Source organism: Physeter macrocephalus, chromosome 8, assembly GCF_002837175.3.
Source record: "Physeter macrocephalus isolate SW-GA chromosome 8, ASM283717v5, whole genome shotgun sequence".
NCBI classification, from domain to species: domain Eukaryota; kingdom Metazoa; phylum Chordata; class Mammalia; order Artiodactyla; family Physeteridae; genus Physeter; species Physeter macrocephalus.
In genome coordinates this window covers 16,405,720-16,430,173 of record NC_041221.1, presented here as the reverse complement: position 1 = coordinate 16,430,173, position 24,454 = coordinate 16,405,720, and the positions used below count along the sequence as shown (strand labels likewise).

At 65.0% G+C, this 24,454-nt stretch overlaps 1 protein-coding gene across 2 annotated transcripts; it reads left to right on the top strand.

Moving 5' to 3' along the window:
- The first annotated feature begins 2,226 nt into the window (after positions 1-2,226).
- On the top strand, positions 2,227-23,378 carry TERT (telomerase reverse transcriptase). 2 transcript variants are annotated; one of them, XM_024123843.1, is made up of 16 exons: positions 2,227-2,445; positions 2,551-3,895; positions 7,783-7,978; positions 9,057-9,237; positions 10,051-10,230; positions 10,861-11,019; positions 14,010-14,105; positions 14,614-14,699; positions 15,468-15,581; positions 15,998-16,069; positions 17,756-17,944; positions 19,455-19,581; positions 21,015-21,076; positions 21,708-21,832; positions 22,642-22,779; positions 23,275-23,378. In XM_024123843.1, the coding sequence occupies exons 1-16, from the start codon at positions 2,227-2,229 to the stop codon at positions 23,376-23,378; spliced, it is 3,393 nt and encodes a 1,130-aa protein (XP_023979611.1). The 2 variants fall into 2 exon arrangements, with proteins under 2 accessions (XP_023979611.1, XP_023979618.1); XM_024123850.1 differs by lacking the exon at positions 17,756-17,944.
- The last annotated feature ends 1,076 nt before the right edge of the window (positions 23,379-24,454 follow it).

Here is a 24,454-nt window from a genome sequence, read left to right as displayed (position 1 = left end):
TGGGCATGGGGTGGTGCCAGACACGTCACTGTGGCCTGTCCCCCACCCCGGGCTGCCCGCCAGAGCCGGCCCTCCTGAGCCCGCGGGACTGTGGTGTCCCGAGGCCAGTGGCAGCGAACACAGGAAGCAACCGCTGCCCCTCGGACAGCCCTGCTTGGGAACCGATGGCTTAATCGTTGATTTAAACACTGGCCAGGGCTCCGGTCACGCCCACCGGTTGGAGTCTCTGGGACCCTCTTTCCTCCCTTTGCTGGGCTTCTCCCTCTTCACGCCTTGCGGTGACTCCTCGCAGACGGGGGGTGATGGTCCACTGCCAGCCCTGCAGGCCCCCCACCAGCTCCCCAAGAGCAGCCCCTGTGTCAAATCACTGCACACGCTGTAGGAAACCTCAGTCGGGCTACTGTGTAATTGGGGGGCAGGAGGGGGCTCTGTTTGCCCCTTCAGTGACAAACGACATGTCAGTATTTGGCTCCTGGCACAGAATCCACTGTTTAGAAATTTCCAGGTATGAAGTGTGAAAGCCATCCGTTGCCTTCCAGAAGTTCTAGAATCGGATTTTGCTGTATTTTGTCATACGCCAACAATATGAAATTTCTTCTGGGAACATCTTCATGTTTTATGGTGCAGTGACTTAAGACCACCCCTGGCTTTCCAGAGACAGGTTAACCGCACGTGTACTAGTGCACAGAGTATTCGGGAGATGGACGATTTCCACTCTCTCTAGGAAAGTTTCCTCACTTCAACCTGGTATTATTCACGCTGCTTCTGTTTCTTCTTAAAAAAGAAAAGAAAAAATTTTGTTTTCCATGCTGGCTTCTCCAGTTTCTAGTTGGAAAAGAACAAATTCCCCAAAGCCGCCCCGAATCCTCCCCTGGCGGAAACAAGCAAGTCCCAGAGGCCTTGCAGTGCCCACGCAGTGGACTTCCAGGAGAGCCACGCTTAGTCCCGAGGGCGACGAGCGGGCAGAGCAGAGCAAGCAGGATCAACGGGAGACGGCGGCGTCGACGGAGGGGTAGCCGAGGCCCGCTTACGCCACGAAGACGAGCAATTTCTGACCACGCTTCTTAACGTCGTGAAAGGTCGACGTTTGTTCAGCCGCTCAGCGTTTGCCAAACTGCCGCATCGTCCCCGCAAGCCTCCCAAGACCCAGAAGCTTCCCGTTTCTTACGACTCAACCTTGAACAATCTGCAGCGTCTGGGTTTGGGTGAAATGTCATTAGGGTGACTGCTCTGAATTGTCTGGTTCACATGACCAGCCGTTGTCAGAACTGTGCCCCAGGCCTGGGGAGGGTCTCTGCGGCTGGGCTGGAAGGCGGGGGCTCCTGCCCTTCCTGGGGCTGCGAGCCTGGGGACAGGCCCTTGACCTGTCCAGTCTCACCTTCCTCCTGGAGCTTGTGGAGGCAATGGCAACTCTGGGTATGGAGGGAGGCCATGGGCAGGTGCCGGGAGCCTGCAGGTGGTGCCCCAGGGAGCCTGCGGCTCCACTTCTCCCCTTCCTTTGTCCAACCCATCAGATGGGTGAGCAACAGGGAACTGATCTGAGGATTTTTGGTTTTGGTGGGGATCTCACAGAAGAACTCAAAAAGAGAAACTCCAGCCTGGGGTCAGGGAGACCTAGGCAGTGGGGGGAAGTGCTGCCGCAGCCCGCTGACCACTGCCCGCTGACCACTGCCCGCGCCGGAGCCGGGAAAGAGCTCCAGGAGCCCCACCGCGTGCCGGTCCAGGTCCAGGAGGCGCCTGCTCCCTTGGTTTCCCCAGGCCCGCCGGGCAGGGGCGGTGGTCCATTCTCTTCTTTGCACATCACTACACCTTCGCTGCCATGTGCCCCTGCTGGACCCCAAAGCGTCCCTCACTGCCCGCTCACGACCCACGTGAGAAAGTAACACACCAGAAGGACCCGCTCCGCGGGGAGCGCAGAATGCACCAGGTCCCCTAGGGACCCCACGTTACGGCCCCTTCCCTGGGTACCACAGAGCCTCTCCTCTGTGCGACCCTCGCAAGGCCCCTGCGCCCTGGGAGGGGGTCACGGCGTGCGGGTGGGGACACTGCCCGGAGCAGCTGCGCGGTCGGAGCAGGTTCTCGTGCTACCTGGGTGCAAACACCTCCGGGGCCACACCCGCGGCCCGCAGGGTGAACCAAGGGCGGGGCTGCGGGGCTCCCGCGACCCCGCCCCTTCCTCCTGCCGACCCCGCCCCTTCCTCCGCGCGGACCCCCCTTGCTCCGGCGATGCCGCGCGCGCCCAGGTGCCGGGCGGTGCGCGCCCTGCTGCGGGACCGCTACCGGCAGGTGCTGCCGCTGGCCACCTTCGTGCGGCGCCTGGGGCCCGAGGACCGGCGGCTCGTGCGGCGCGGGGACCCGGTGGCCTTCCGCGCGCTCGTGGCCCAGTGCCTGGTGTGCGTGCCCTGGGATGCGCAGCCGCCCCCTGCCGCCCCGTCCTTCCGCCAGGTGGGCTGCCTCCGGGGACTCCGGTCGGGCCCGCCGCGGCGGTGCTGGAGGGGGTGGGGAAGGACGTACCTGCGTCCCCAGCGACTCAGGAGCCCGCCCCCGCAGGTGTCCTGCCTGAAGGAGCTGGTGGCCAGGGTCGTGCAGAGGCTCTGTGAGCGCGGCGCGAGGAACGTGCTGGCCTTCGGCTTCGCGCTGCTGGACGGGGCCCGCGGCGGGCCGCCCGTGGCCTTCACGACCAGCGTGCGCAGCTACCTGCCCAACACGGTGACGGACACGCTGCGCGGCAGCGGCGCGTGGGGGCTGCTGCTGCGCCGCGTGGGCGATGACGTGCTCACCCACCTGCTGGCGCGCTGCGCGCTCTACCTGCTGGTGCCCCCCAGCTGCGCCTACCAGGTGTGCGGGCCGCCGCTCTATGACCTCTGCACCGCCGCCGCGGGCGGAGCCCGGACTGGCCTCGGACTCCCGCGCCAGGCCGGGAATGGCGGCGACGGGGAGGCCGGGGGACCCCGGGAGCTGCCGGCCAAGGGCGCGAGGCGGCGTCGGGGCGGCGCGGGGGGCCGTCCGCCTCCAGCCAAGAAGCCCAGGCATGGCCTGGAGCCCGAGCGGGGTGCCGAAGGGCAGGCGCCCGGGGCCCACTCGGGCAGGGCGCCTGGGCGGAGCGACAGCGACCCCCGCGTGATGACACCTACCAGAGCCGCTGCGGGAGCCAAGTCTCGGGAGGGCAGCGTGCCCAGGACCCCTCGCCCCTTCCCGCGGGTGGGCGGCGAGAGGGGTGTTCGCGCCCCATCCTGGCGGCCGCCACCCCCCCAGGGCGAGCCCGGCCCCCGAGCGCTGTGGGCTGAGACCAAGCGCTTCCTCTGCTGCTCGGGGGGCCGGGAACAGCTGCGCCGCTCTTTCCTGCTCTGCTGCCTGCCTCCCAGCCTGGCGGGGGCCCAGAGACTCGTGGAGACCATTTTTCTGGGCTCCACACCCCGGCCACCAGGGGTTCCCCGCAGGATGCGCCGCCTGCCCGCGCGCTACTGGCGGATGAGGCCCCTGTTTCGGGAGCTGCTTAGGAACCACGTGCGGTGCCCCTACGGCGCGCTCCTGCAGGCGCACTGCCCACTGCCGGCCTCCACCGCCCCGGCGGGGCCGGGCGATCAGAAGAGCCCTGGAGTGGGCGCCTGCTCCGGGGAGAGGCCCGCCGCCACCCCCGAGGGGGATGCGGGCTCGCGCCGCCTGGTCATGCTGCTCCGCCAGCACAGCAGCCCCTGGCAGGTGTACGGCCTCCTGCGGGCCTGCCTTCGCCGGCTGGTGCCCGCCGGCCTCTGGGGCTCCCGGCACAACGAGCGCCGCTTCCTGAGGAATGTGAAGAAGCTCCTCTCTCTGGGGAAGCACGGCAAGCTCTCACCGCAGGAGCTGACCTGGAAGATGAAGGTGCAGGACTGCGCCTGGCTGCGCGGGAGCCCAGGTGAGGAGCCCGACCTCAGGACCTCGGGGGCGGCAGGGCCTTCTCCGTGCCTCGCTCGGGCGGCGGGGGGGGCTTCTCGGTGGCTGTCGGGTGGCTCCCTCTGAGTTCTCTGCCTCCGTCCCCCTCTCCCATCCGGTTTGCATAAACCTCCCGACGTTCACGGGCCCAGGCAGGTTCCGGGCGCTGGGGAGGGGCGGGGAGTGGGCGGGGCACGGGGTCTAGGGCTGCACCAGCAGGCGGAGGTCAACGGGAGGGCCTGTGAGCGTGTCTGCGGGTCGTTCATAACCCTTGTCGACGTCAAGGTTTATCGCCTTGGCGTGGTGCCCCGCGGACAGAAAGGGGGGCTGGGGCCAGAACCCCGTTTATGCGGTTGGGAGGTGAGGCTCCTGGGTTCCCCGCTGGATCTGGTCAGCCCACACGCGGATCCTTCGCTAGGCCGGGGCCAGGCAGGCGGGAGGAGTGAAGAGACCGTGTCCTTGAACAAGGCCCCAGCGTCACCAGGGGTCAAAGGGGAGCATAGGACGCCGTCCGCTGTCTCAGGGCAGCGGGCAGCCGCCGTGGCTGCTGGCGGGGTTCTCTCCGTGAAGCTGAGCCTGCGGAGTCCCTCCGGTGCGGTGTTCTGGGTCCGATGCTGAGCTTCCTAGGCCCCGCCGCCGTCGGGGCCAGGCAGGCGGGAGGAGTGAAGAGACCGTGTCCTTGAACAAGGAAGGCCCCAGCGTCACCAGGGGTCAAAGGGGAGCATAGGACGCCGTCCGCTGTCTCAGGGCAGCGGGCAGCCGCCGTGGCTGCTGGCGGGGTTCTCTCCGTGAAGCTGAGCCTGCGGAGTCCCTCCCGTGCGGTGTTCTGGGTCCGATGCTGAGCTTCCTAGGCCCCGCCGCCGTCGGCCCCGCCCCGGTCGGCACCCTGCTGGTCAGGGCGGAGCCAGGGTGGAAGGCCCAGCACCCTCCCTGCTCTCCCTGTGTTGGACCACCCCACGCTCCTGAGATGATCACGACTTCTAGAAGGAGGTCGTCTGTGAGAGCCGGGTTTGCCCCCCGCCTCCCCCGTGCGTGTGACAGTCCCCGGGGTGGGGGCCCCAAAGATCGCGACTGTGGTGGCCTCAGGTGCAGCCGGGGCACGCCCTTTCTGGCTCCCCAAGGGACCCCCGGGGCAGGTGACGTGGACAGTCAGGGTGACCTTCAGCAGCGTGGTTAAAAAAAATTTTTTTTAATTTGGGAACGTAACATGAGACCTACCCTCTTAAACAACGCTGCAGTGGACAGCACGGTATTGCTCAGTGTCCTACAGCAGATGTCGAGAAACTTGGCATCTTGCGTGACTTTTACACCCCCTGACCAGCAGCTCCCTGCACGTGGGATGCCGTGGATGAGTCTCCAGGAGGCGGGCTCAGGAGACCGGGCCCTCACCTGACCCCTTTGTGCTCGTGGGGCCCCAGCCCGCTTTGTGGAAGGAGGCTCTGAGTTCTGTGCTCTGGCCCCGACGTCAGATGGGGTCCCCGCGCCCCTCGAGCTGCAGGCACTGAGGAGGTGCTGTTTTCCCAGGCGACTGGGCCCCAGCCCCTGGACCTCCCGGGGCTGGCTCACCTGAGCTGTGCCCCTGGCCATGTGCTGCTTTCCATGGCCTCGGCCATGCCTTCTGCCCGCTGGCTGAATAAATGCTGCTCTGAGCCGGCTCTCCGAGGTCACCTCTTGCACCCTCTCCCGCCGGAACGCCGCCCCTTCCTCCGCCGGCCAGGCACGCCGTCCACAGCACCAGCCTCCTCTGCCTCTGCTGAGGCCGTTGTCCTGCCTGCCTTGCTGCCCGCTGATACCCGTCAGCTCCCTGACCCCCGGCCCCGGAGGCCAGACAGCGGGGCTGTCCGCATCTGGGGCCACGTGCCACTAGAGACGTCACCAGAAGGATTCCTGCTCGCTGCCTTAGCCTCTGGTTGGCCCGTCCTGTCCGCCTACATCCGACCATGGTTGCTCCTCCTGAGCTGCGGGTGGGAGCGTTCCCCACTCCCGCCCCCGAGCCCCATGGACCTGAGGCGTGGCTCTGACGTCGCAGCGGGGTGTCGGCCTCTCCTAATTTCCCCACCTCTCTCCTCCTCAGTCACCTGCCGCCCCTCCGACTCCCGGGCTGTGCGTTTCCCCTGCCCCGTGTTTATATCAGCCGCTTTTCGGTGTTTTCAGGTTCTACTGTGATTTCTCCTTTGATCTTGGAGTTCTTTGGACGATTGTTTTTTATTTTCCGAATGCGTGGCAGTTTTAAATTGCCTTTTACTGTTGATTCCTGACTCGGCCATGCGCGGGTCCGTAGGACCGCGGTGGCCTGGAGCCCACGGAGACTGGCTTGGTCTCGTGTGTGGCGTTTGCGCTAATGGTTCCCGTGTGTTTGCAGTCCGGGGTTGGTGCTGTGGTCACCACGTCAGGTGCCGTGCAAAACGTGTGTCCTTCCAGATGCCGTGATGCTCAGGGTACACGGCCCCCTGGGGTGGGTGGTTCCCCACCCCACCCCACCCCAGGGGCTGGGTGTGTCCTTCCCTTCTTGCCCCGTTGGTCTGCACGTGGGTTATGTTAGCTGCAGGCACATTTTAGACTTAATCTTCCTCATGAATGTTTAGTGGCTCTTTTTACCATAAAGTGTCTTTACCTGCCTTCCCGTTGGTTAGTATTTCCCGCTTGTGTCGTTTTTCATTGTTTAGTTTTTATCTTCATCCCGTTCGTACCTTATGAGGATACGTGGTTTAGGTGTCTGAAACAGCACTGAGCTGACGTTTTACGTTGATTTTCAATCCGTTCTGACAGTCTTTGCCACTTACCTGGAGTAATTCTTTTCATCTTCTGTGATGAGAGGCGAGTATGGATGTGCCTCTTTTCACCTTGCCATTTGTGCCCCTCTTCCGTGTTGCTATTCCTCGTTTCCTGATGTGCGTTTTCTCACGTGCGTGCGTTGGTTTTGCTTCCAGGGTTAGCTTTGTATTCTCCACTTACCCTCTCTGGGTGGTTGGTTACCTTGCGAACCGTGTAAGGGCCTCGCGTGTTGGAACCAGGTCACGCTTGAGCTGTTCCCTCCACTAACCCGGTTGTGTCCCAAGTTAGGTGCCGCCGGTACTGTTTCTACAGTCGACGTTTACGTAGCTTCATCCCCCTTCCCTTCTCCTTGCTCACCGTTCACTGTCCTGCCCCAGACCTGCCTCTGGGGCCCCTTTCTTCTCCTCTGGGTTTCTTTCATGCCAGTTACGGGTGGTAAAGCCCTGGCTCTGTCTGCACTGAGGCCGCCCTGGCAGCCTGGTGACAGCTCTCGAGATGCACCTCGGCTGGAGATATTTCCGCATGCGCAGAATAAAATGCAGAGGACCGCAGGGGAGAGCGCTCACCTTGGCCCGTGGCCGGGTCCGGAGCCCCGCGGCGTCGGGCGTCCCCCGGCGTGTGGCCGCGTCTGCTTGCCCGCGGTGTTCAGCCTGCAAAACCCCAGGCGTTTCTGGCTCTTGCCACGCAGGGCGATGCCTGAGACTGCACGCCAGCCTCAAGCGCACGGCCGTCGCGTGGAGCGCAGTCTCTGCTTCCTCCAGCCTGCGTGTAAAGGGGACAGATGATGAGGTTCGACATCATCGCTGCCCGGTAGAAACAACGTGAGCTACGTACAACATTTTCAGATTTTCCGTAGCCGCAGTAAGAAAGGAAAAAAGGAAAGGTGAAACTAACTTAAAGACGTTTTTTATCAAAGCCCAGTGATCCGACGTCATCACTTAAACGTGCAACGGGGGAAGCGTCGTTGCGGAAACGCCCGCGTTCCCCTCTGCCCGAGGCTCCGAGTCGCGGCGCGTGGGCCGCAGGTGCAGCCGTCCGGGCCCGCGGGGCCGCTCGGGCAGCACGTGGGGCGAGCGCCGGCCTCTCTCCTCCCAGGGGCTCGCTGCATCCCGGCTGCCGAGCACCGTCTGCGCGAGGCCGTGCTGGCCAGGTTCCTGAGCTGGCTGATGGGTGCGTACGTGGTCGAGGTGCTCAGGGCATTTTTCTACGTCACGGAGACTACGTTCCAGAAGAACCGGCTCTTCTTCTTCCGGAAGCGCGTCTGGAGCCAGCTGCAGAGCATCGGAATCAGGTACGGCCATCGGGAACCACGGCCTCTCCCTGCCCAGGGCTCCTCGCCCAGCTCCTCCAGGGACCCCGCCCTCGTCATGGACTCCCGAAAGCCCCTCGCGCCTGAAAGCCGGGGGCTTGGGCTGGGTGGTCTGTGGGGTCTAGAAGTCTGTCTGGACTGAAACAGTACGGGCGGGCCGCTTACTTCCCCCGGCACGTGGGCCCGGTGCTGTTTAATCCGCACAGCACAGATCGGATGACACGAGATGACGAACCCGCCGATTTGACGCCGTGCAGTGGGGCGCGTCTGGGGCGGAGGCGTTGCCGTGAAGCAGGCCTCCCGGGGCTGAATGGCCGTGGGGTGGCCGTGAGCTTTGTCTCAGTTGCTCACTGACGGTCTTATGTCCATTTTGAAAGGCTGGGCAGGTGTCAGCTGGATGGGGATCCAGCCAGGATGGATGGGGTGACAGCCCCAAAGACACGGGCTGGGCCTGGCCGAGGCACCCAGTGTCAGAGGGCTCGGCTGTGCATTTGCGCCAGAGCCGTGCCCTGCGTTAGGACGTCTGTGGAGGGAGCCGGGCCGGGGTCCCTGAGTGCGTGTGCTGGGGCCCGTGTCCGCCTGTGTCTGGTGGGGGGAGGCTCTGGAGGCCTTTATCGTGGTCTTGAGTGAAGCCGCCCCATTTAACTGTTTCACGCCACGTGATCCAAAGCGGCCGTTTAGGCTCTCCTTGTGGGGCCCACGGGGCCCGAGCCCTGCCTGGTGGGTGCTTGGATCCCATGATGGGCTGTGCTTGGAACCACGCTTCACCCCTGGGGCCACCAGCCCAGGGAGCCTCGCCACCCCAGCGGCCAGGAGGCAGGGGCCACCCAGGCCTCCCTGTGGGTGGTTTTGGGGTAAAGGCTGAAGGTCACAGGTGACAAGGAGCTGGCAGGCCCGTGGGGAGACAGTTCCGTTCCTCAGGGGGCCTACGCTGAGCTCTCCCTGCCCATTCTGTGTAGAGGAGGGCGGGGGCTCTGGCCCACGGGTCCCGGCCTGCACCACGGGCGCTGGTGGCTGCCACGCTTGCCCGGCCCGCTTCCCACGGGCACCTCTGTTTCAGACAACACTTAGAGCGCGTGCAGCTCCGAGAACTATCCGAGGCAGAGGTCAGGCAACACCAGGAGGCCAGGCCGGCTCTGCCGACGTCCAAGCTCCGCTTCGTCCCCAAGCCCAGCGGGCTGCGGCCCATCGTGAAAATGGGCGGCGTCGCGGGAGCCGGGAAGCCGCACAGAGACAGGAAGGTCGCCGCTTGTGCCGCTTTTAGGCAAAGTGCATTTGAACCCCGGGCCTGGTGGGTGTAGTCAGAGCCTCGGGGGGCCGGCAGCCCCGGTGAGGCCGTGGAGTGGTGGGGTGCCGTGGATGGGGGTTCCCAGGCCCAGAGAAGGAGCTCCCGGGAAGGCCAGTCCTATGATGTGCTGGATGGGCCCCTGGGACCCTCCGGGGCTGGGGACGGTGTGCTCTCCGGAGCAGGACCACGCGACAGCTGTCACCAGCCTGCCGGGGTCCCAGGGAGCCCGTAGGACCTCACCCCCATGGTCGGCCCCCGTGACTGCTCTCCCCACCACAGCACCTCTGCCTCACCAGCAGCTCTGACCCCTTCCACGCGCCTCCCTGTAGGATTTGGGGGTGATTTGGGGGTGATTCCACCGTTAGTGAGAAAGAGAAGCTGTCGCTGCTGATGGGGGTTTGGTCCATGAGCGAAGACAAAGTGCTCGCCCAGTGGGGCTGGGGTCCCCCAGGAGGCAGCACCCCTCTTCGTTGGGTGGGGGGACCAGGTAAGCAGAGGGGACCGAGGGTGTAGCTAGTTGCATTTTTCCACACGTGGCGTCCGTGATCCCAGAACCGGTCCCTGGGGAGACCCTGGGGTCTGGGGTGGGCGTGGGTGGGGCAGCCACCTGGCCTTTCTGCGTCCAAGGGAGGCGGGGCAGGCGGGAGCAGCAGCAGGGCTGGCACAGAGCGCGGGCCTGCCTCTCGTCCCTGGGGGCTGTCTGACCCCACATCCCCTGGTCTGGGGCCCCTCTGGTGACACTGGCCGTCCTGGGCTGGGCCTGCAGGTCCAGCATCTCACCTCCCAGGTCAAGACCCTGTTCGCCGTGCTGAACTACGAACGGCTGAGGCGCCCCGGCCTTCTGGGGGCCTCTGTGCTGGGCATGGACGACATTTACAGGGCCTGGCAGGCCTTCGTGCTGCCCCTGCGGGCCCGGGGCCCGGTGCCCCCGCTCTACTTCGTCAAGGTGGGCGCCCGATTCCCACCCCCCACCAAGGGAACCGGCCCTGCAGGTGACCCCTCGCGTCAGGCCCCCGCCGGTGTGGGGAGTGGCCAGCCTTTTACAGTCCCGTGTTTGCCGGAACGAGGCACCCCTTGGTGGAGCCGCGTCCACGTCCCACAGATTCTCCTGTGAGCGGGAGAGCAGAGGACCCCATCTCCGTTTGGGGGTGTCTGGCTCCCAGGGGCAGAGGCTTTGTGCCTTCCCCTCTGGAGTGGACTCCGTGGCTGCACCCCAACTCCACGGGAGCTCCTGCCCTCGGGATCCCCTTCAGGGAAGGAAACACCTGCTCAGACCCCAGCGCCGGGTGCCCTGGTACCCTGGTCATCCGCCAGGGGCCTCCTGGTCACCAGCTTGCAGCTCAGAGAGAGGGGCGAAGACCCGCCCTGAGGGTGCTTAGAGTCCGGGGGAAGTGGGTATCTCAGCGAGAGCCCCGTGGGGGACGGGGACGGGACAGTGTGAAGGGGGTCCAGGGTCTCCCCAGTCCCCTGGCGTACGATTCACCCCAGGGTTTGCTGAGCGCAGGTCAGAACCAGCAGGACCCGGGAACTCGGGGCCCAGGTGAGCGCGTCCTCAGGCACTTCGGTTCCCACGTAGGTGGACGTGGCGGGGGCGTACGACGCCCTCCCCCAGGACAGGCTGGCGGAGGTGATAGCCAACGTGATCCGGCCCCATGAGAACTCGTACTGCGTGCGCCAGTATGCCGTGGTCCAGAGGACTGCCCGCGGACACGTGCGCAAGTCCTTCAAGAGACACGTAAGCCGCACCGGGGTTGTGTTCGGTGCTGGGCAGCGCGCTCTGCGGGAGGCGTGCGTTGGATGGTGGGGGGGGCGTGGTCTGCGGGATGCGTGCGTTGGGTGGTGGGGGGGCGTGGTCTGCGGGAGGCGCATGCGCCGTGGTGGTGGTGGTGGTGGTGGTGGTGGTGGTGGTGGTGGTGGTGGTGGTGGTGGTGGTGGTGGTGGTGGTGGTGGTGGTGGTGGTGGTGGTGGTGGTGGTGGTGGTGGTGGTGGTGGTGGTGGTGGTGGTGGTGGTGGTGGTGGTGGTGGTGGTGGTGGTGGTGGTGGTGGTGGTGGTGGTGGTGGTGGTGGTGGTGGTGGTGGTGGTGGTGGTGGTGGTGGTGGTGGTGGTGGTGGTGGTGGTGGTGGTGGTGGTGGTGGTGGTGGTGGTGGTGGTGGTGGTGGTGGTGGTGGTGGTGGTGGGCGTGCGCAGCGGGCCCTCATTTACCACCACCTCTCCCCGCGTGGTGGTGGTGGTGGTGGTGGTGGTGGTGGTGGTGGTGGGCGTGCGCAGCGGGCCCTCATTTACCACCACCTCTCCCCGCGCGTTCGCGGGCGCGCGCATGCGCGCGATCATCATCCGTCTTCTTGCTGTTCCCGTCGGGTCCTGTCCTCCCGCTGCCCCTTCATAGCCGCGGGGCCCCGACTGCACACGGGCCGAGCAGAGAGGAGGGGCCCTGGTGGCAGCAGAGCCACGCGTGTTTCCGTGGTGTGCCAGCGGCCACGCAGCAGGGCCGCGTGTGCTCCATGGGAGAGGAGGTGCCACAGGGCGCCACGACCGGGACTCCTGGTCCAAGTTGCTGTCCGTGTGTGCGCGGGGGGGCGAGGGTGGAAGGCAGCCCCTCGCCGCAGCCGCCCGGGGCCTCTGGCCCAGGCAGGGCTGGGAGGGGACAAGGGCATTCGGTTGACCCAGAGGCCATCAGGGTGGGGGGTTTTCTAGCGCTTGTCGGGGAAGGCTTTTGGACCACCTCCCCACCCCACCCCGGCCAAAACAGCGTGTGTACTGGAGGCGGGCGGGGGGGGGAGTTCCCCCAGAAGTTCTTGGAAAAGGCGCGTGTGAAACCCCAGCACAAGGAGCTGGTGAGCATGGTTTGCGAGTCCTGAGTGTGCGACGCAGGGATCTTGGGTTTGTGGACAGGAATGAAGTCTCCTCCGCTTCACGGTCCAGAACAGCAGCGCCCGCGGGACTTCCTCCTGGCCCCGGGGGCCCACCTCTCCTACCCCGAGCACAGCGACGTGCTCGCCTGTCTCTAACTATGTAATGTGAAATCAGGGAAATTCTGCCCTCCTGCCCGGTTTCCGCCGCGTCTGGGGTCCAGCCGCCCAGAGCAGCCTCTCCCTGTTCCGTCCGCGGACGCCGTGCGCGGTGAGGTTTCGCGTTCGGCTGGGTGGGCGTTTGCCAGTTCCTCTTTGGACGTGAATGAGGCCGCTTGCCAGCACCCCCATGATGTTCCGTTTGGGAAACAAAGCCCTCGTTGCCGTGGGCGGATTCCAGGCTTGTGTAGTTTTAGGAGATGTTGCCCAAGAGGTTCCAGGGCGGCCGCAGGCGCTGCAGGGGGGCCCTGGCGGTGGTATCGGCGGTACCGAAGGACCAGGGCTGCAGCTTGCAGCCCGGCCGCCCGGTGGGGCAGCGCAGTCCTGTCTGGGACTCGGTCTGGGGAGATCCGGTTCTGGGCAACTTGTGCACCTGCCACGTGGTTGTGTCCTCTCATGGGGCGCCCATCCCTTCTCCCCGGTGCTGCCAGGCTGTCTCCTTGGTCGTCCATCTTAGGGGATCTTCCCACTTTCTGGGGACAAGTCCTTGGGCAGCTGTGGGCTCCCAGGCGCCTTCTCGGCCTGTCTCGCCTTTTCTTTTGCAAGTGAAGTCTCCACAAACAAATGCTTTTGTTTTGACGGATCCAGTTTATCCGCAGTTTGGGGTTGAAGCCATGTTGTGCTTGAGTGGCCCACCTGCCCGGCTACCTGACCTTGATGCTTCTTTAGAATGTTTCTCCTTAGAGCTGCGGCGTTCGGTCCAGCGTCTGTTTTGAGTTAATTTTTGTACTGCTGCTTTAACGTGTTCCGTCTCTGCTCGAATCTGGACATTTATAGACCTGTCTTCTGGTTCACTCGCCTGCTCTCTTCTGTCTCTGATTTTAAACCCATTTATGAAATTCTTAATTGTAGCCAGCCTATTTTTCAGTTTTAGAAATCCATGTGAATTTTCTCACAGGTTCCAGGGCTCTGGTTACTTCCTCCATCTTTTTCTTTGTTTTGTTAGCAGTGTTATCTTGAGTGATTTTAAAATTCCAGAAACTCGATACCAGTTCGCCTGCAGGCAGGTTTCTTTCGTGTCTGTTTCTGCTGATTTGTGGGTGGTTTTGGTCACACAGGCCTATTTTATAGCTTTTGGAGTTTTTTCACGGTGTGCCCGACTTTATAAGTAGGGGTTTTAGCATAAGGGTTTTGCGAGCTTTCCCGCAGAGTGGATGATGTTTTCCTGGCAGTGGTGGAGCCGTGACCTTAGTCCTGCGGGGGTCCATTCTAGACAGTGTGGTGCCTGGTCTCCCTCACTTGGCCCTTCCCCAGTGCGGGCCCCTCGGAGGGGCCCCACCTGGCGTGGCTCCGGGGGCGCCTGCTGCTGAGGGTGCTTTCTCTGCAGCCCCTCCCCCCGGGAACTGCCCCTCAGTCCCAGCTGCTTCGTGGCTCTGAACCCCAACGTCTTCAGCCTCAGAGCCCCCACTTTCTTTTCGGGCTCCACCTCCCACGGTGGATACGGGCCTTGGGGAGAAGTCGGGGTGAAGGTGGGATGCACCCCGAGGGCTGAGACCCCAGCCCGCCTGCGTCCCGCCTCCCCAGCGTCCCCAGGAGGCCGTGCTCTGCATCTCATCCCTGGTCGTAGCTGCCGTGGCGGGGACACCGCAGAAGCTGCAGGGCGGGGCTTGGGGAGGGGGGCATCCGCCCACCTCACCCCGTCTTCCCGGCCAGCAGGTGTCCACCTTCACGGACCTCCAGCCTTACATGAGACAGTTTGTGGGGCATCTGCAGGCAGCGGGCTCGCTGAGGGACGCCGTGGTCATCGAGCAGGTCAGTGTGGGCGCTTGCTCACTGCTGGGTCCGGGGCAGCCGTGGACACCCTCTGTGGCTGGCAGAGACTCGCACCCGCCCTTGGCCACGTTTTCCCTCTTTCTGGGCCCCACACGCCCTCTGCCGCCTGCCCGCGGCTCTTCTGAGATTTGCTGTACATCTTTGCTCTCAGTTTTGGTCTCGAGGTCACACGAAGGCGAGTCCCCTTCCTCCAGGAGGACAGAGAGGGTGTGCCCCGTAGACCCGCCCCGAGCTAGCCCGTCGAGTGACCTGTTTCCTAGTGTGAGCAGAGTCCCCAAGCCAGGTTTGCCAGCAGTGGGTCGGCCCTCGCGGTCCCCGTGCTTTGTGCACAACAGGCTCGGAGCGCCCCTGCCACGATGTGAGGCTCCCAGACGCCAGACGCCCCGCGGCATGTGGGGTCCGGGGCCCCCACCGCGAGCCGTCCGGCTGGCCCGCCGGCTGGCCCAGGGCGGCATCCACGCTGGTGAACGCCCGCCTGCCTTCGCAGAGCTGCTCCCTGAACGAGGCCGGCGGCAGCCTCTTCAAGCTCTTCCTGCGCCTGGTCCACAACCACGTGGTCAGGATCGGAGGCAGGTGAGTCCGGACCCCCAGCTCCCCCTCATCAGCCCCCGGACAGGCACTGCGGCCGGGTGACAGAGCAACGGTCCCACGGTTGTGGGAAGTCCTTGCATTCAGAAGCCGGCAGATAATTTTTTTAATGTGTGTGGAGCCAAACCGGCCTGGGCGAGTGCCTGGGTGAGACCCCGTGTGCGACCGAGGAGAGCAGTGGCCCTGGGGGCTTCGGGCTCACAGCCGCGGCCGTTAGAGGTCAGCCTGGACTGTGGGCCTTCTCGGAGGTCGTTAACCGTGGGCCAAGCTCAGGAAACTTTCTAGTCAAAGGGTGTGTTTTCACGATTACTGCGTTCTCAGTAATTACAGCACTTACTGAAAGACAGTCACGTTAAAATATTAAAAAACATGTACACCCTGGGGAGGCACACGTGCCAATCGCACACCAGGGCGAATTTTGACAAAGGGAACACGTGTGCACGTGCGTGTAAATGGCACCAGGTGGGAAGAGGACTTTCTCCACGGGCAAGGCCACGCCTGTGGCCCCTGGCTCCTCCCCAGGGGCACCACGCCCGCCGTGACCTTCGTGGAGAGGGGTCGCGCCACGCGTGGCCGAGGCGTGGCAGGGCCTCGCGGGGGAGCGTGATAAATCGTGATCCATGTTCCCCCGGCGGGTGTGGCGTGGGCCTGCGTGTGCATGTGTGTCTGGGCTCCACGTCTGTGCGTGTGTTCACGATAGGAGCGTGAGGCGCCCCATGGCTGGCCACCTTCTAACCCCGTCCTGCCCCCCAGGTCCTACGTCCAGTGTCAGGGCGTCCCCCAGGGCTCCATCCTGTCCACGCTGCTCTGCAGCTTCTGCTACGGAGACATGGAGAAGGAGCTCTTCCCCGGAATCCAGCGGGATGGGTATGGCCCCCTCTGTGTTGGCGGATGTTGCCTTGCTGGGGGCCTGTTTGTATTTTCGGTCCTGGATGTAGACGGGGCCTCACCCTTTCTTCTCGTAACGGCGCACAGGAGGTGGTCAGCAGGCCTCAAGCGGGGAGTAAACGTGGCTTTCTGCGTGGCCGGGGCTTCGGACCAGCGCCAAGCTCGTGTGCTTCCGGCCCACTTGCGGGGCCCCTGCTCGGCATCCCCAGCTGGAGCCGAATCCCACAGAAACCAAAGTCTTTGGTTAGATTCTTTGGAGAAGGTCACTTTATCCGTGTCCTCGTGAATTCAGACATGAAAGTTTTCAGCGTTTGCTCCCGTGGGAGGACGTGTCTTGTGGGTGTAGAGCAGTGCGTTCAGGGTCTCCCCTCATCTCGGGGTCAATCCGTGTCCAGGGTGCTCCTGCGCTTGGTCGACGACTTCCTGCTGGTCACCCCTCACCTGACACGAGCCAGAGCCTTTCTCAGGTAAGGTCCCCCAGGCGTGTGTCTCTGCAGGCGCTTTTGGCCCACGTACGACGGACGGGACCTGTGTGCGAACACCCGTGCTCCCCACACATCGCCGCATCCCTGGGCAGTGTCACGCGGTGCGGCCCCGCGGCTCTGAGAGCCCAGAGTGCCGTTGCTTCCTCCTGTCGCTGGCGTGGCCGTCAGGACGCAGGTGCCACCCGCAGGAGCACAGCTCAGGCGGCGGGGCCGAGTCCGCAGAGGCTCCTTGGAGGTTCCGCGCCCGTGATGCGCTGGTGGTGGACGGAGCAGAGGCTGTGCGCCGCGCACCACGGGGGACGGAGGAGGAAAGGCCTTGCACGGCGCACCTGCGGCTTCCCCGCGGAGAACGTTGGCGAGAGCGGGGAATTCAGACGTGCCAAGAAGGAGGGGTTACCGGGGTGGGGATCGCATGGGTTTTTGCCCAAAGTAAACCCAGCACCTGGGACCCTTTGGGCTGCGGCCGCAGTGCCCCATCCCTCCCGGGAGTCTGGGGGCTTGTTTCAAAGCGTGGTTTTCCAAGGGAGAAGAAAGTTCAAAACTGAGCCCTCAAGGCGTCCCCGCCTGACACTTTGGTCACTTTGGTTGCTGGGCTGCCTTTGGAGAAACCCGCCTGGACAGCAGCCGTGTATCCTGTGTCTGCCTGCGGGGTACCCCAGGCTTGAAGCCTGTAGAGTCCGCCCGCTGTGATGCTCCGGGGCTCCCTGGGGCAGCCCCAGCGCAGGACACTGCAAATGTAAACCCGTCAGTTAAATCCAGTGTTGCGTGCGGGTCCTCATGGGCACCGGCCACAGTTGGAGAGCTCGGTGGCCACACGTGTCCAGCGGCCACCGGAGGGGACAGTGCAGAGGTCGTCGCCTCCATCATGGGAAGTTCTGGGGGCGGCGCTGCTCTGTGGTCGTTGGGCAGGGAGGTAGCTCGGAGCGTGTCCGTCGGGTCCCACCGGGGGACACAGCAGACAGGCACGCGTCCAGGAGACTTACTGCAAGGAGCTGGCTCGCGTGACGGTGGGGCTGGCTGGGCAGGTTTGAAACCCGGGGGCGGGTGGCAGGAAGGGCAGGTGCTGGGGCTGCAGTCTGTGGACGACCCCCGCAGTCAGGACACCCCCGTTTGGCTCTCAGGGCCCTTCCCCAATGGGTGAGCCCGCCCCACTCTAGGAAGTGGCCTCCTTTAAAGCCCCACCTACAGACCCCCTGGTCTTACCCAGACTCGAGTGTGCACACCTGGGGGCCGCAGCCTCGCCAGGGGGACACATCGCTGGCCGTCAGAGAGGACCCATGCCCTGGACTCTGCCTGCCCTCCGAGCCCCGCGTCTCCCGGGTCCCAGCTGGCTTCTCGGCTCAGTCGCCCACCTGTCTTACCTGGAGGGTCATCCCGGCGTGCCCTTGTCCTTCAGGACCGGCCCTTGGGCTTCCGTGCTCGCCTTCCCTGCTGCCTGCCTCTGCCCTTGCTGGCCTGTCCACCCTGGCCTCTAATCGTTGGCGCTTGTTTGCCCAGAAGCCTGGAGGCCAGAGCAGGGCTGCGTCCGGCCTTCCTCGCGGGCCTGTGGTCCCAGCCCTCCGCTCCCCGCCCGCCTGGCTGGGCTGTTAGGTGACGTTGACCCGTGCCTCTGAGACCTGTGGGTGGCGTCCTCTCTGCCCGGTGGCTGACGTGGCCCCCCTGCTGCAGGACCCTGGTTCGCGGCGTGCCCGAGTATGGCTGCCTGGCGAACCTGCAGAAGACGGTGGTGAACTTCCCTGTGGAGGACAGTGGCCTGGGCGGTGCGGCCCCCCTGCAGCTGCCGGCGCACTGCCTGTTCCCCTGGTGCGGCTTGCTGCTGGACACCCGCACCCTGGAGGTGCGCTGCGACCACTCCAGGTGAGCGCCACCGCCGCGCAGCTCCGTGCGTCCTCCTCCCGCGCGGCAGGGCCCGAAGCCCCAGGGGTCAGAGGCCAGCGGTGGGCACTGGGGGATGGACTCTGGGGGAGCCGTTTTCTGGGCGCTTTTTGGTTTTTTGTTTTTTTTGGCTGCGTCGGGTCTTGGTTGCGGCATGCGGGATCTTCGTCGAGGCACGCGGGATCCTTCGTTGCAGCGTGCACGCTTCTCTAGTTGTGGCGTGCGAGTTTTTCTGTCTCTAGTTGTGGCGTACGGGCTCCAGGGCACGTGGGCTGCGTAGTTTGTGGCATGCGGGCTCTCTCGTCGAGGCGTGCGACCTCAGTAGCTGTGGCTCGCGGGCTTAGCTGCCCCGCGGCATGTGGGATCTTAGTTCCCCATCCAGGGATCGAACCCGCGTCCCCTGCACCGGAAGGCAGATTCTTTACCACTGGACCACCAAGGAAGCACCTTCTGGGCGTTTTTTATAAAAGGAAATCGCGTGGCAGACTCGGGGGCACAGCGTGTTCTGCCGGGAAGCGTGGGGATCTGAACCAGAGCTTCCAGGACCTGCCAGATGAGGGTCCCCGTGGTCTCACTGGGCACCAGGGTTCGTGGTCTCCTCTGGCCCGTCGGGAGCAGGGCTGCCGTGCATGTGGCCTGCTCTGTTCACAGTGTCTGGGTCCCTGCCTTGGTCGGCTCAGGCTGCCGCAAAAAACACCACGGACATTTCCGTTGTCTCTGTCCCGGAGGCTGGAAGCTGAGGTCCAGGTGTCGCAGGCTGGTTTCTCCCGGGGCCTCTCCTGTGTGTGCGTGTGGGCGCATCTGCTCCCCACGGCCTCACACGGTCACCCTCTGTGTTCAGCACCTCACTGTCTCTTCTTGGGACACCAGTCCCATTGGATTAGGGCCCCACCTTTATGATTCCATTTTGCCTTAATCACCGTCTTAAAGGCCTTATCCCCAGACGGTCTCGGGGGTCAGGGCTTCAACCTGTGAGTCTGGGGGATGCAGTTCGGCCCCTGACAGCCCGTCCCCCCACCTCCCCCACACTGAGCCTGAGAGCACGCAGCCCAACCTCAGGCTTTGCGCAGAGAGAGGGACTCGCGATGCACGTGGACGCAGGAACCTGTGCTCTTTCGTGAATAAAAAGCGCAGCTGTCAAGACGGTGGTGGATGGGCGTGCCCCGCCCTGCGCTGGTCCCTGGGTTCTGCTGGAGCCCTCGGGGCTGCCCTTGGCCCTCTTGGGGGCGCTCCCGGGAAGACGCAGGTGCACACGCTTTCCTTGCGCCTCCACACGTCTGTCTGCTGCCCCCGCCGCCCCCTCTCACGCCCGGCTCCGACCACACGGTCTGCCGTGAACTGTCCACCGGGTGGTCTGGCTCCCCATGAAGCCGTGACCGTTTGGGGGACAGGCGCCCGTTCCGGCCCAGCGCAGCTGCTGGGCTGGACGTGTGTGGCGGTCAGAGTGTGAAGCGGACACACGTGTTTCCTGGAACCCCACGCTGTCTCACAGTTACGCCGGGACCTCGATCAGAGCGAGTCTCACCTTCAACCAGGGCTTCAAGCCTGGGAGGAACATGCGTCGCAAACTCTTGGCGGTCTTGCGGCTGAAGTGCCATGGGCTCTTCCTGGACCTGCAGGTGTGCGGGTTGCCCATGGGCGGCTGGGGCTGCAGAGCGCAGAGGGCAGCTGGCATCACCTGAGGGTCTGCGCGCGCTTCGTAGATCCTGGGGGGTTGTGTGTGTCTGTCCCTGTGTGCGGGCGCGTGCACGTGTGTGGAAGCACATCAGACATCACATACGTGTGCACTCTCACGTGTACGTGTGTGTGGACGAGTGTGCCTGTGCGCGCTTCGTAGATCCTGGGGGGTTGTGTGTGTCTGTCCCTGTGTGCGGGCGCGTGCACGTGTGTGGAAGCACATCAGACATCACATACGTGTGCACTCTCACGTGTACGTGTGTGTGGACGAGTGTGCCTGTGCGCGCTTCGTAGATCCTGGGGGGTTGTGTGTGTCTGTCCCTGTGTGCGGGCGCGTGCACGTGTGTGGAAGCACATCAGGCATCACATACGTGTGCACTCTCACGTGTACGTGTGTGTAAACGAGTGTGCCCGTGCGCGCTTCGTAGATCCTGGGGGGTTGTGTGTGTCTGTCCCTGTGTGCGGGCGCGTGCACGTGTGGAAGCACATCAGACATCACATACGTGTGCACTCTCACGTGTACGTGTGTGTGGACGAGTGTGCCTGTGCGCGCTTCGTAGATCCTGGGGGGTTGTGTGTGTCTGTCCCTGTGTGTGGGCGCGTGCACGTGTGTGGAAGCACATCAGACATCACATACGTGTGCTCTCATGGGTACGTGTATGTGGACGAGTGTGCCTGTGCCTGCTTCGTAGATCCTGGGGGGTTGTGTGTGTGTCTGTCCCTGTGTGCGGGCGCGTGCACGTGTGTGGAAGCACACCAGGCATCACATACGTGTGCACTCTCACGTGTACGTGTATGTGGACGAGCGTGTGCCTGTGCCTGCTTCGTAGATCCTGGGGGGTTGTGTGTGTGTCTGTCCCTGTGTGCGGGCGCGTGCACGTGTGGGGAAGCACTTCAGGCATCACGTGTGCACTCACGTGTACCTGTGTGTGAACGAGTGTGTGCCTGCGAGTATGTGCAGGTGTGCGGTGTGTGTGGGTGTGCGTGTGCCTGCGTGTGCACCGTGTGGGTGAGTGGGCGTGCGTGTGCCCAGGGCCCCCGGCCCGCACCCTGCCGCGTGGCTGACCCGCCGTCTTCGCCCGGGCCCCTCCTCACAGGCTGTAGGGCCCAGGACCGCTGTGGCCTCAGCGCTGGAGCCGCGGGGCCCAGGCCGTCGTCCAGCCAGGCTGGGCTCTCCCCCTTGTCCTTCCCGCAGGCCTGACTCCACTGCAGCTGCTGAGGGGCCCCAGTGAGGACCTGGCGGGTTTCACGGGAGAGACTGACGGATTCTTACCGAGATGGTCCTTTTTCTCTTCCGTTTGATGGGGCAATAAAGCAAAAGACAAACTCAAACACCAGAGGTATCGCCAACATTTCTTTTTCCTTGTGACTCCAGGTGAACAGTCTTGAGACAGTTTTCACAAATGTTTACAAGATATTCCTGCTGCAGGCCTACAGGTGGGTCCACGGGTGGCCGCCCCACGAGGGAGGTGACGGCCTCGCCCTGGGGGCCGCCCTCGCCCCGGGGAGCACGCTGCGCCCCGGGTCCGTGAGGAAGCAGCGTCTGTGTCTCGGCGGCAGACGCCGCCTCTCCACAGAGCCCTGTCAGCTCTGGAGGTGCTGCTCCCGGGCACCGGACGGCGCTGGGAGGCCAGAGCGGCCCGGGGTGGCCCGAGTCCCTGTGCCCCGGCCCTTCCTGCGGCGGGAGGGGCTGGCGGGAGGAGGGTAGCCGCGGGGCGGGGGGCGGATAGGAGAGCAGGGGGCCGGGCAGTGCACAGGAGCGCCTGTGGTCCCGAGCCCTCAGGTGCCCCCAGAAGCGAGGGCGGGATGCAGCTCCCGACCCGTCCAGCCACTCTTCCGGAACGTTCCCTGCCCTTGGGTGGCTCTGCGGCCCCCCTTCGAGCACCAGGGCCGGGCAGGTGATCGTGGAGTCGGTGCTTGTCCATCTTGGGGAGGTGGACCCCGTCCTTCATTAACCGCGCCGCTGGCCTCTGGGACCCAGAGCCAGGCTGGTCGCCCGTGGTCTCCAGGGAGCCCTGCCCCCGGCAGCCCGGGGAGGCTGGGCCCCTGACGGAGCTGACATCCCCAGGTTCCACGCGTGTGTGCTGCAGCTCCCGTTTAATCAGCCAGTCGGGAAGAACCCCTCGTTTTTCCTCCGGGTCATCTCTGACACCTCGTCCTGCTGCCACGCCCTCCTGAGAGCCAGGAACGCAGGTGTGCGCAGGCGACCAGGGCACGGCTGGTGGGCCGAGGGGCTGCCCCCCACGCACTCCGTCCTGTGCCCGTCCCGGGTCCCTCGTGCCCCGCGGCCGCTGCAGCACCTGCGTCTCCAGCAGCCACGGCGGAGACGGGGCGTCGGGGCGCTTTAACTTGCTAGCAGCTCGCCGCCCTCTGCCGCGTGACTGGAGAGTGACGTGGCGCTTGGGGGCCACAGCTGGTGACCCTCCCCTGGCTCGCTCCATCCGCTCCCGGGCAGGCCCTCCTCCCCTGGGGCTCTGAGCGCTTGCGTCCGTGCAGGCCAGGGTCCGCAGGAGGCCCTGGGCCACCCCTGCCCACCTCGGAGGAGCCAGGAGCCCGCGCCAGCCGCGCACCCGTCTGCTTTGGGTTCAGCGCCCCTTGGCTCGGCCTCCTCCGGGGCGTCCCCACCTGAACGCTCCCGTTGGAGCCCCTGTGTCTGCACCTACGGCCTCGTCCTGGGCGTTTCCGATCTGTCTGAGGTTCAGGCCGTGCGTGCCTCTGAGGTCCTGGGCGTAACAGACTTGGCCCTTCGTCACGTCTGTTTGTGGAGGTTTCTTGGAGAAGTTGAAGAAAACGTCTCGGTTCTCAGAATTCCTTGGTGCTCGTGTCGGGGTGGCCCCTGTAGTGAAGTGGCCAGTCTCCCCTGCGCCGCTCCGGAGACCCCACTCGTGCCACCAGCCTGGAGGGACCCCCAGCAGGAGGGCAGCGTCTGGGGCCCCTGGCGTCCCCGGGGAGGAGCACCGGGGCGGGGCCGGCGGGGCCTCAGCCTCTCCTCGTGCCCCCAGGGATGTCGCTGGGGGCCAAGGGCGCCTCCGGCCCGTTTCCTTCCGAGGCCGCGCAGTGGCTCTGCCTGCACGCCTTTCTGCTCAAGCTGGCTCGTCACCGCGTCACCTACAGCTGTCTTCTGGGGGCGCTGCGGACAGGTAGGCGCGGGGGGCGTGCGAGGCGCCCCTTCGTGAGGTGCAGGCCCTGCCCTCCGGTGTCGGGGCCCCTCCGTGTCTGAGGGGCAGGTGGGCGGGTCTCGGAGCCCCCAGGTGAGGGGTGCGGGTGCCCCGGGGCTTGCAGGCCCCCTCCGTCATCCAGGGGCCTGGCCTGACCACCCGGGTCGCGCCACCTCTCCACCCCGCCCCGTCCTCGTCCTCCGTCTCCCCTGCAGCCCCCACCTGCGTGTCCTTCCTCGCACCCCCGGCCCAGGCCCCCCTCGGGCCTCTGCTTGACAGCCCCCGTGCCCCCGGCAGGGGTGGGGTGCCTGCCCCCTCCTGAGGTGCACCCCCCAAGCCCGCCTGCACGCAGGCTGCTTGGCAGTGTAAGTGCCTGCTGGTCTCCGCGGCGCCCCGGGCCCTGGGGAAGGGCGGTCTCCGGTCTCTCCGGGGCGTGGGTGGGCGTTCGGTGGTCCGACTGCAGTCACTGCCTTGCAGCCAGAGCCCGACTGTGCCGGCGGCTGCCGAGGGCCACTCTGGCCGCCCTGGAGGCAGCAGCCGACCCGGCCCTGACCGCAGACTTTAAGACCATCTTGGACTGACGGCCAGCCCTGCTCACAGCCTGGGCTGGGCTCTGGAGCCCTGTGGGAGGGGGCCAGCTCCACAGCGAGGCCTGGGCCCTCCCCCGAGACCCCGGGAGGGGTCAGCCCCCAAGTCCTCAGGGAAGCAGGGCCCACGCGCCGTGGCCTTCTCGTGACGGGGTCCATTCTCCAGCTGCTGGCCACCGGGAAGAGGCAGGTGGGAGAGCCGGGCATCCGGCATCAGGCCTCTGGACGGGGCGGGGGGGGGGCCCTTTGTCACCCCCTGCCCCTCGCTGCAGGGGCTGCCCCGGTCTGGAGCGATGGCACATGTGTCCCCGAGGGCCCGGGGCGGCACGTGGGGCTGAGTGGTGGGCGTGGGCTCCTTCCTGCTGACCTGTGCAGTCAGTGCCCAGCTCAGCCGTTCACACCCACCTCGGGAGCCTGCCCCGGGCGCCTCCGCCGGATGTATCCACGGTTCACGCCCCATGGCGCTTTCCCCAGAAGCGAAGGGCCCAGTCAGCTGTTTGAGGCCCGGTTCCACGCGGCCCCACTCTCGCTTCTGACCCCGCCTGTCCCTAAGCTCCGCACCCGCCCGCACCCCCATCTCTGGACCCTTCCCCGCTGGTCCCCTCTCAGCACACGGCCCGGGTCATGCTGATTGCACCCCTGCTCCGCCTCCTACCCCCGCCCTGTCACCCCAGCGAAAGGAGCCTTTGCTGGTGGTTTCCACAGCTTACAACTGTTCTTTCAACGTTTGTATTAAAACGCGCGCTAGTGAGTACAGTGTTCTGTAATTGTAAACACGTGCACCTGTTGGGGTGCGAGATCTACGTGGGTCCTTGGCCTGGCGGGAGTCGGCAGGGGGGTTCCTGGGGTGGGGATGAGGAGGGAGGGGCGGGTGGCTCAGAGAGAGCGCTCCCACGGGACCCGGCCCAGCACCCCCCACTGCCTGCAGCCAGCTCTGGCCAAGCTCCGTGGACACGTGGGAGGGGATGGACAGGAAAGTTCTGAGGTCCAGGACATCAGGATTCCTCCTGAGCATGTTTCTCCTCTGCCCGTTATCTTCACAGTGGACCATGGGATTCTCCTCTTTCCAG

Bases quoted from the DNA above. Each gene is read 5' to 3' on its own strand.
- TERT (XM_024123843.1), top strand. From the start codon at position 2,227: ATGCCGCGCGCGCCCAGGTGCCGGGCGGTGCGCGCCCTGCTGCGGGAC. The intron at 15,582-15,997 runs GTATGGCCCCCT...ATCCGTGTCCAG, and splicing joins CCCGGAATCCAGCGGGATGG to GGTGCTCCTGCGCTTGGTCG. The intron at 16,070-17,755 runs GTAAGGTCCCCC...CCCCTGCTGCAG, and splicing joins CGAGCCAGAGCCTTTCTCAG to GACCCTGGTTCGCGGCGTGC.